The sequence below is a fragment of the Canis aureus genome, chromosome 26 (assembly GCF_053574225.1).
Source record: "Canis aureus isolate CA01 chromosome 26, VMU_Caureus_v.1.0, whole genome shotgun sequence".
NCBI lineage: Eukaryota > Metazoa > Chordata > Mammalia > Carnivora > Canidae > Canis > Canis aureus.
In genome coordinates, this window is record NC_135636.1 from 30434589 (window position 1) to 30445589 (window position 11001).

Here is an 11001-nt window from a genome sequence, read left to right on the forward strand (position 1 = left end):
GCCCAAGGCCTACCCAGCCCTCAGCCAACAAATGGCACAGCTGGGATTTAAATCTAAATCTATCCAAAGCCCGTGGGTACTCTTGAATCGTTCCTATCCTGTCCTGGTTGGGACATTCTAGAGTGCTTAGAGGTTCACAGAGGGATGTGCACTTGCTCCAATTCAGAGAACAAATTCTTAGCTCAGAGAGCAGAGTCTCCCGTTCAGGTCTCTCCTACCTCCCAGCCTGTGCTGTCACTTCCCTCAGGAACTGACCTTCCTACAGCGTCAGACCTGGGGTGGCCTGGGCTCTGAGCCCATCATGTCCTAGGCAGTGTCCACCTGTGGGAGAGACATGCATCAGGGGCAGGTGACAGGGCAGGTCTCGAGGTACTTGGCTTTTTCCCTAGATTGGTCACCTTAGTTTTTCATTGATTATCCTGAGTCTTCTAGTTAAATAAGCTTATCATCTGCAAAGAACAATAGCTTTGTCTCCCAGGAAGAGTACTTGGGGGCTTGGAGATCCTCTATCTGGCTCTGTGGTGTGGAGGGGAGGGAAGCAGAGACTGGAGCCAGGAAAGTCAGGTTTAGGAGGGCCCTTACGCTAGAAAGGAAAACAAGGAAGCCAGAGCTGCCTAAGAGCCAGAGCAAGACAGTCCAGAGAGAGGAAAGGTGCCTCCAGGCTGGGGTGGATAGGGAACCTCTCACCCCAAGTTCAGCCCTGGAATGCAGATGCCCTTGAAGGTAGGGCTGCTGGATCTGAGTGTCACTTCCAAATCTGAGCAGCTACAGTCAGCTTGCTGGGCCTCTACCCACCCTCACCGGGACCATGCTCATGACCATGGTCAGTTTGAGCAGGTATCTCAACAAGAAGGAACTTTGATTAATGAACAGTAGCTTTAAACCTTCAAGCCACAGAGCTCTCTCTTCATAGTCCAGGAAGCAGAAGTTCAATATGTGAAACAGATAAAGGAGAGTAGTTTAGCACCCTACCTCTACCCCTGCCTCTGAAAGTTGCCTAAGACAGGGTTTCTCAAAATTTGCTCCCCCAAGAGTAGCCTAAAGGAGCTTGCTAAAAAAAAGTTATCTTCTAAAATTTGCCCAGAGATCCAAACTCAGCTGCTTCCTGGAAGGGTGGGATCCATGGTACGGCCTTGGAATCAGCCTGTTTTAACAGATTCCTTGTTCAGGTGACCGTGACCCTTAGGTTTTCAGATGGCACTTGGAGAATGTTGGTCTCAAATGTTTATGAACTTGTGAAGCGCCGTGTACAATTTTGAGAGTGTGCCTTGATTGTGGGAAAGGCTCCATAGGCACCATCTATGTCTTTGAGCATGCGTCATCTTCAGGGTGGTTTTATAGAGTGGTAGGCCAATGACTGGGGAAGGGTCCCTGGGGAGCTCAGGACAGAGTCAGGAGGTAAAGGCAGATCTCTCCTGCCTCTCAGCGCATTACTTGCTTTAAGTGAAGATGCTGAGGGACTGTGGGTCAGTTCTTTCCCCTGTTTGGGCCTTAGTTTTCCCAGCTGTTAAATGGGGAGTTAGACACGATAGTTGCCGGTAGCTTTGATCTGTGGCTCTAGAAGCCAGGTTCCCTGTTGCCCAATTCACATTCTTCACCCTTTTGCTTCCCCCCCTCTGAAGGGATTGCCTCTCCCTTTAGCATCTCCCATCTTCAGAGATGCCATACAGAGCCTGGATTCTCGCCCCTTAAGTCCCGCCTGTCCAACCACATGCCCAGGTGCCCAGTGATTTCTGTCTTTCCGTGCCCATTCACAGTAAGTGGTCCAGGTGCCTGTGAGTCTAGGGGTACTCGAGGTAGTCTCTCTTCAGGGCTGGACACTGGGGGCCAGTGCCAAGGACAGGGATTTGGACAATATGTTTCCTGAGGCTCCTGGGACGTGCTCAGTACTTACCTGTATCTCTGCCCCAGGTCCCTGGGTTCTTCCCTGCCAGGAATGCCACCCCCCTTTCTCTAGTCACTGTTGAAATCCTGTCTGAGCATTTTCAAGGCTCAGGTCAGATGCCAACCTCTGTCCCACAAAGTTGTGTGGACCCTCCCATCCCCACCCCCATAATGAAAATCTGTCTTTCCTCTGCATTCCCTTAGCACCTTATCTATTCCCCTCCTGGAGAAGTTCTGCTGATCTTAGCTTTATCTTGGGACATGGCTTGTCTCTCTTGCAGGACTGTGAGCACTAGATGTTTCATGTATCATTCTTTGCCCCCCAGCACCAAGAACAGGAGTTTGCACAGAGCAGGTGCTCAAAAGAAGGATATTGAGTTTTATTTGCAGAATCTGCCTCTGGCCTTGGGCTGGGTTCTCTGGAGCCCCCAGGACCCCATCACTGGTAGGCCAAGACTTTACACATATCCCCTCCTTTCTTTGTGGATTGGAGGGAGGCCAAGTAAAGCAAAGGGTAAAAAGTTAAATTCTAGTCTTGACTCTGCCATGTCTTGGCTGTGTGATCTTGGGTAAGTTAATTCACCTCTCTGAGCCTCAGTTTCCTCAGCTTAAACCAAAGGGCTAGGGATAACAAGTCTCTTGGGGGCATGGGGGTATTAACTGAAATGCTATGTGTAAAATGCTGAGATGTGAGCATTGTAAAGACTAAATGGTCAATATACAATTAGAATTCATTATTTTTCAGTTAATGGTTATTATCATTATTTCAGCAGACACCTATTATGGTTTAAGCATTGTGCTGGGGGGAGAGAGTGAGAGACAGAGAAAAATCATTGTAAGAGTCGCTTGGGGGCAGCCCGGGTGGCTCAGTGGTTTAGCGCCGCCTTCAGCCCAGGGCCTGATCCTGGAGACCCGGGATCGAGTCCCATGTTGGGCTCCCTGCATGGAACCTGTATCTCCTTCTGCCTGTGTCTCTGTCTCTGTCTCTCTCTGTGTGTCTCTCATGAATAAATAAATAAAATCTTAAAAAAAAAAGAAAGAGTCACTTGGTCTCCAGGGTTCTAAGGTTAAGTAGGGGCAGTAAGACTCTCCTACAAGGAGTAGCATCTGGCAGAAACATGGCAGAGCGAGCTGAGGAGGGAGAGATCAGTGTAGACTCCATAATCAGTGTAGACAGGTGTTCCCTATGGCGGTAAAGGAGGGGAGCTTCAGGCTGGAGATGGGAAAGTAGGGGGCGTACTTGAGGAGTTGCCAGAAAGAGAAAAGAGCAGAGTGAAAGAGCAGGGGCAGCTCCGGAATCTCCACACAGAAGGGGCTTGGGGTCGCCCCCCACCCCTGCAGGGGCAGCATTAACCTTTGTTTTGCCAAGAAGAATTTGAGGGAATGACAGCTCATGGTGCCACTATGGAGAACCAGAGAGAGAAGACTGGAAGGGTAGGGCTTTACAGTGGAGGTACTGGGGACCAGTAAGTGGGAATTGGCGGGGGGACTTGAGCTAAGAATGGTCAGAGGCGGGCTGTAGTCCCTAGCCTCTGTAGGCCTGCGTTGGAGTCTGTCCCATAATAACAGGGCCGCTTGTTTACCTGGCCGAGGTGGAGATCTGAACTCTAGTTTGTCTGAAGGTAAAGTGCAAAATGATCCCAGAAATGTCAGGATCTCTAACTATCAGAGCTGGCCAGCAGGAGAAGCAATCTCTTGATCCACCCTCCTCATTCCTCACATTACACAGATGGGAAGCAAAGGCCCAGAAGGGGGAGCCCCCACCCAAGAACACTGAGTGAACTGGCCACAGTGAGTTCAGCACTAGACCTAGGTGAGTTACGGACCTGGGCCTGCATTCATTTGGGAGGAAGAGGTAAGGAGTGGGCCAAGGAACCTGTGGAGGGGTGTAAATGACAAGCAAATGGCATATTGGTTGCAATCTGTTGCCAGGGTGTATGTGTGTGATCCCAGGTGAGTGGGACGTGAGTGGGCTGGAGCCATCATTATTCTGGGCTTTCCTTCCCGGAAAGGAAAAAGGACCACAGAGGTGGGAGTCAGGGGAATATTGGGGGGTAGGGGAATTCAGGGGGTGGCCTAAGAAGAGGAGGCTGTTGCCAAGCAGCAAGAGACAGAGAGCATCCCAGCATCTGTGGGCCTGGCCCTGTATAGCCCTGCATGTACCATAGCAATAACACCTTCATTTTATAGGGTAAGAGGTGAAGGCTCCAAAGGTCACCGCTAGGAAAAGCAGAGCCTGGGAAAGGGGAAATTCCTTCAAAGCCACGCCCCTGGCATGCCCTAGGTGGCTGTGGTCCTGGTCCTCAGTCCAGGTCTCAGAGAGGGCCTGGAGTCTAAGGGGTCAGGGAGGTGCCAGCCTCCTTTTGTCTCCTGGACCCCCCCCCATCAATCTGCCCATCTATCTAACCTATTTTATTCTAGTTCACTCTGCCCCCTTGTTTGTTAATTAAAAATATTTATTGAGTACCTACTACGTGCCAGGTCACTGCTCCTGACCTTATAGGATTTATGCCTTAGCGTGAAGGCTGTCCCACATTAGTAGGATGGGATGGGAAGGAGGAAGTGAGGGGGTTCACTAATCACCCCCTTCTCCCTTCACACCTGCTCCTTCCTCTTCTTTCACCTTCTAACATCCACTACCCCCACATGGGGCTTTTTGCTGGATCTGCCTCCAGGTGAAATGGAAAGGAATCAAAGTTAATTGTTAAACATAATAGTTGGTGAGAGTTTCACCCTGTGGGGCTGGTGGGAGGAGTCTGAGTGCTGGCTCTGCTCCCCAGGAGAGGGATGGAGCCAACTTGGTTTTTCTGGCCCGTACCTGCCACCTTTTCCCAGCCCTGGAATCTGCCTCCAGGGCTTGCTCCTCCCCTCCTTCCAGGGGGCCAGCTGCCTCTTGGACCCCTTCCCTTGACTCCAGCAGAGGTGGCCCTGGGAGGTGGCCCTAGTCCAAGCACCTCTGAGTGAGTGCTCTAGGTGGAGGTGCCCGACAGGGCATGCCTCCTGATCCTGGGGACCCACCCAGAGTGCAGGCAGCCAGTGAACCCTGCTGGTTTTGCCTCTTGCCTTGTGTGTGTGTGTTGGGGGATGGGGGGTGGGGATAGTGTCACAAGTGCCCTAAGTGCTGTACATGAGACCACTACTGTATACAGTCCCTGCCATGCCTTTCTCCTGCTCTCCTGCTGCTGCTAGACTAGGGAAGGAGGAGTTTGGGAGAATAGTAGCAAAGGCGTATTTCTTTCTCTGGAAGACTGAGCCCCAGACCCAACTCCTGTCAAGCTTTAGGGACAGAGCTCAGGCTTCCAAGTCAGACAAGCCTGGGGTCAAAGCTGGGTGACCTTGGCAGGCAGCCCACCTCTCTAAACTACACTCATTCTCTGAACAGTGGGTACTCTCCGTGCCTTTGTCACCATCACTGTGAATGTAACAGGAACCAGAGGTAGATATTAATATTAGGCTCAGTAGGGATTCACTGAATGAGTAGATATCATTATTTACAGACTTAATTGTACTTTGGGAGGCCTAGCTCTTGCCTGGGCCATGGAGGCCACTGGCCCTGCCTTCTAGGACTTGATGGTCTAGAAGTACAGCACATATGGTAGCTACTTAGCCACATGTGGCTATTGAGCATTTGAAATATGGCTAGTAAAAAAAAAAAAAAAGAAAAAGAAAAGAAATATGGCTAGTGCTCTGAGGAACCGAATTTTTAATCTTATTTGAATTCATTTAAAACTTAAAAAGAATATTGCATTTGGTTATCAAAAAAATTCTACATAGGGGCACCTGGGTGGCTCAGTGGTTGAGCATCTGCCTTTGGCTCAGGTCATGATCCTGGGGTCCTGGGATCAAGTTCCGCATTGGGCTCCCTGCAAGGAGCCTGCCTCTCCCTCTGCCTATGTCTCTGCCTCTCACTCTGCGCCTCTCATGAATAAATAAAAAGAAAATCTTAAAAAAAAAACCCACAAACTTCTACATAGATTAGATTATTAGATTCTTGAATATACTTTCAAGTTGTAAAGGCTAAAAGGATCTAAATATCCACTAAAAATTTAGCGTCAGAATTGGGAGGTGCTCTAAATGTAACATGCCAGATTTGGGCATGACTTAGTATGGAAAAAAAAAAAGAATGTAAAATATCTTAATATTTTGTATATTGATTACATGTTGAATATATTGAGTTAAGTAAATATACTTTAAAAATTAATTTCAGAGGTGCCTGGGTGGCTCAACCAATTGAGTGTCTGACTCTTGATTTTGGCTCAGGTCATGATCTCAGGGTTCTAAGGTCAAGCCCTGCATAGGCTCTGTGCTCAATGCAGGATCTGCTTGTCTCTCTCCCTCCCTCTCTGCTCCCTGCCCCCCTTGCACTTGCCTGTGCTGTGTGCTGGCTCTCTCTCTCAAAAAAATAAAATAAATAGTCTTTTTTAAAATTTAATTTTATCCATTCCTTTGTACTTTCTAATATGTAGCTACTAAAACTTTTATTCCTTTTTGTTTTTTTAAAGAGAGAAGGAGAGTGAAGGAGAGAGAGAATCCCAAGCAGGCGCCACACCCAGCATGGAGCCAACTGTGGGACTTGATCCCACAACCCCGAGATCATGACCTGAGCCAAAATCAATAGTCAAATGCTTAACCAACTGAGCCATTCAGGTGCCCCACTACTGAAAATTTCAAATTACATATATTACTTGCATTATGTTCCTATTGGACAGTGCTGCTCTAGCCAGAGAGTTGAATTGGGCATATTTAAATAATAATACAAGACTATAAAGACTAATTATTTGGGGTGGCTGTGTGTGGCAATTGGAGATTAGATATTCTTCACTGCCCACCTTCCCCCACCGCCTAGATCTGGGCCATGCTCTGTGGTGGAATGTTACCCTGGATAACCCTGCCACCTCAAGGATAAGATGAAGACTTTTGAGGTCAAATGAAAAGCCTGCGTCTGGGTGGCCACGCCACTCACTTGCTCTGTGTGTGACCTTGGTAGTCAAGTCACTTCACTTTGCTGAACTTTAGTCTATCATCTGTCAATTTAGATTAGTGGTGAGATTTTCCTCACTGATTGAGGGGATTACGTGAGATAGAACCCAAGTGCAGGACTTAGCACAGTGCCTGGCATGTGTCAGTAGTCTGATATTGGCAGTGGTGGTGGTTGCTACTCCTACTACTACTAGTTGTGTGTGTGTGTGTGTGTGGGGGGGGGGTCGTTGCTACTGCTGTTGTATCCATCAGCTTGAATTCTCTTGTTCTATTTGTCCAAAGGGGACATGGGCCAGTGGGAAAGGAGAGGTTATAAGAGCTTGGCTGTGGATTCAGGATGAGGACTGGGGTGAGGATTGCCGTCAGGGGATTTCTTGTCTTTGAGGTAGGTCCTTGGATCTTTTGTAAGTGATCAGGCAAAGATATGTGCCCATTTTACAGATGAGAATGCCAAGGCCTGTTGAGGGGAAGTGACATGACTATATGACCAGGGCCCAAAAGCAGGGCTTCCCAGCCCTATTGTGGTATTGGAGCTAGTGTTAAGAGGCCACCTTTTGGGGTTGTAGGAGTAGGGACTGGTCAGGAGTCTAGAGCTTGTGAAGAATGGTTATTATTAGTCTCTTATAAGTGGTGATCTCAACAGTATTCAGAATAACCATCTCATTCTTGAGTTGAAGGAACAGAACTGAGTATGTATATGTGTGTGTGACTTGCCTAGGATCACACAGCAAGTTGGTGGCCAAACTGGATCCGTTTCTGTTTGTTTAGATCCAGCCCTCAGCTCAGCCCTGGCAGGATGATGGCTCTGCTCGTCAGCCCCCTCCTCTCCTGCCCAATCCCCCGGAGAGGGCCTTTGAGAAAGAGGCTTTTGTTTCACCAGCTCCTTCCAGTTTCCTCTCAAGGTAGCCTCACTGCCTGCCTCTCCATCTGCCCAAATTTACATTTGTCTCTGTTCCAGGTTTTTAGGTCCCTGAAATCTGAAGCATCTCTATACACATATACTTTCTAAATATCCACAGGGAAGACCATCGGCTTTTTCATCAAGGAAGCCTGAGTTCAAATCCCTCTTCTACCATTAATTCTCTCTATGGCCTTGGTCAAGTCACTTGTAATATCTGAATCTCAACTTCCTCATCTGAGAAGCAGGAAACCATTAGGTTTCAAATGTGGGCTCTGGGTCTCACCCCTGCACTGGTTTGCTATAAGGGTCTCCAGTGAGTCATTTCGCTTTCTGGGTCTCAGTTTCCATCTGCTGCCTCCGTGATCGTTGTTATAAGGCATTGTGCTGAGCCTCTCACGTCCCATCTCACTGAATCATCCTGTCAGCCCTGGAAGCAAGCACTGTTACTCCCATTTCCCACATGAGGAGACCAAGCCTAAAAGCAGTGCAGTGACTTGCCCCAGGCCTCAGAATGAGAGAGAGAAAGGTGGAGCTGGAATTCAAACCAGGTCTGTGTGACTCCCAAACCTCTACCCACTGTCTGCACATCTCCCTAGGCAGGCTCACTATACCTGGCCTCCTCTGGTTAACCCCTGGGGGCTGGAGAACAGTGGATGGGGAAGCAGGGTGTCAGCCACTGGGTGACTGATGTCATAGCTGGAGTGACAGTGTCCTGAGGCCCATGCCAAGTCAGAGAGCAGGCAGTGGGGCTCGCAGCTTTTGCTCCTGCTAGCCCACCCTCAGTCCAAGTGACTTTCCTCTTTACCTGATTCTTGGGTTTCATGTGAAGTGGAGGCATCTTGTCCCACCTGGAGATGTACCGTCCTGAATCCAGGGGACCTGAGGTTTCTCCTCCCAATACTCCTGCCCCGTTGCATACAAGGCTGGAGCTGAAGTTAAGCCTTAAATTGTCCATGAGCAAATTAAACCCGAATGGAATGTTAAGGCTAGAAGGAACATGGGGACCATGGAGTCCAACCGTATTTATTTTACAGGTGGGGAAACCGAGGCAGGGAGAGGCCTGATTGAGAGAGCAATGGGTATGTTTTTTTTCCCTGGGTGCTGGATACCACCGAGACTGACCCGGAAGGCGGTGTCTGAGGGGTCGGCAGGCCTCTGCCTTCCCTCATCCCCCCATATCCAGTCCCTCACCGAATCTTTCAGGTACCACCTGTTAAGGATCTCTCGAATCCATCTACTTCTCTCTAGCTCTACCATGACCACCCCTGGGCTGGGCCCTGGGAACCCCTAATATGTATGTCAAGAGCTCCTCTTGGGCAGCCCGGGTGGCTCAGCGGTTTAGTGCTGCCTTCAGTCCGGGGTGTGATCCTGGAGACCTGAGATTGAGTCCCACATCGGGTTCCCTGCATGGAGCCTGCTTCTCCCTCTGCCTGTGTCTCTGCCTCTCTCTCTCTCTCTCTCTGTGTCTCTCATGAATAAATAAACAAAATCTTAAAAAAAAATCTTAAAAAAAAAAGAGCTCCTCTTGCCCATTTCCCGTCTGTTCTCTACCCTGCGCATCAGTGATTCCCCACTGCTCTTAGAATTCAGATGGAACTCTTTCCCTCAGCGGGCCGCCCCCCCCCCCACCTCCCCGGAGGCTCCAGCTTCAAAAGTGTTCCTTTCTCTTTTGCTTTGCTGTGGAGTCATACGGGCCTTTCTGTTTAACAGGTTCAGCAACTTCCCTAAGTTTCCTCAGGCAGCTAAATGCTAGCCTCTCGGTTTCCAGCTCCTTGCCCGGCTGCAAACTCTGGTTGGCTCCAGAGGAGCTCACACGGTTTCCGCCTTGCAGGTGGCTGATAGCTGTTCTTTCCCTCCAGCGGGGAGCTGGTATGGATGGAGGAGGGGTGAGTGGTCCATGGGCACAGCCTAGTTCTCCTTCCAGTGCTTGGGTTGGAACAGTGGGCCTTCTGGGCCCTCGGGCTCTCTATTTTGATATGTCTTACAGCCGGGAGGCATGAAAGTTTGTCTAGGCCACAGATTTCTGGCAGGTTTCAAAAGCAGGACAGTGTTGAGGGTCCTCTCTGGTTTGGGCTTATTTTGAGGTAGGGATTAAAATGCATGTTCATTGAGCACATCTGCCTTAGACAGTGTGCTTTGCCTATATCTCTTGTCTGTGCCACTGTGGCTGGTGATGATGGCTTTGGACCTGGAAATTGGATCTGCTGACCCTGCAGAGCTGCCTTGTTTTATTTTGCTTGACCACTCCCCGGTGTACCCTAGGTTCAGGAGAGAGTGTTTCATTCTGATTCTGCCACTGACTACTGAGTGACTGTGGGTGGCTTCCGTTCTTTGCGTTAGTCTCAGGATCATATCTATATACTGTCGGGGCAGGGAGTGGGGGAAGGTGGGGTCGGAGTAAATGAGTTGTTTTCACACCATCCAGCAGGAAAATCCCCTTTCCAAATGAACCTCAAAGAATCTCAATGTACAAAATAGCCAGAGGGGTTGCAGTGCTGTTGAAGCTGGGGTAGGTGTGAGGGACTCTAACTAGCTGATTCTTCAGCCCCCCCAGCAGCCTCCAGATAATGACAGGGAACCCTTCCGTGGCTCTGCACAAGATGATTTGCAAACCACCAGCATGGGGTGTGTCAAAACCCTTTTACAGCTGGGAGGTTCTGTGGCTCTGACAGGGTGAGGGCAGAATGAGCCAAGCCAATGAAGTTATACTGATTGGGAAATTGTGAAATAATATGCAAATGTCATTGTGGGTTATTAGTAAGGCCCAACTGTGGTGCCCAGGTTTGTGATGTTGTCTTTCCAGAATCCTCTGGGTTTTATTTTTGACTAGATTGGAGGTACCTCTGTACCCCAAGGGACTCTGTGCATGTGTGTGTGCGCACACATGCCTGTGTGTGTGCACGGCTGTGTGTATGTGCGGCTGTGTGTGTGCATGCCTGTGTGTGTACGTGTGTGTGTGTGTCTAGGGAGCAGGGGTTATGGGGATGAGGCAGGATGGAGCCAGCTGGGGCAGGTAGAGTAAATGCCAAGCAGAGCTGGGAGCCTGTTGCTCTGGGGGTGGTGGGGGTAAGGGGTGGCTTTAGCTCTAGTTAAAAAGAATGATTTGGTTTTTTCCTGCCAGCACATGGGCCCTCTGGTCAGGAAGCACTGGGAACAAGGAATCCTCTGTCCACAGCCACAGCCTAGCCAGGATAGAGGAGGTGGATTAGGAGTTCCCAGGAGGGGGCCTGCTGGTG

General features: G+C 49.5%; 1 protein-coding gene across 3 annotated transcripts in view; it reads left to right on the forward strand.

Annotated features, from left to right (window-relative positions):
- The window catches only part of EPB41L1 (erythrocyte membrane protein band 4.1 like 1), a 150559-nt gene that overhangs the window by 26211 nt on the left and 113347 nt on the right, over positions 1-11001 (forward strand). For 2 of the 3 annotated variants that reach the window (XM_077872978.1, XM_077872986.1), the window contains exon 2: positions 3614-3697. The exons of the other annotated variant lie outside the window; for it this stretch is intronic. In XM_077872978.1, coding sequence (XP_077729104.1) covers positions 3614-3697 — 84 coding nt within the window. The remainder of the gene's footprint in view (positions 1-3613; positions 3698-11001) is intronic. 3 annotated transcript variants of the gene reach the window in all.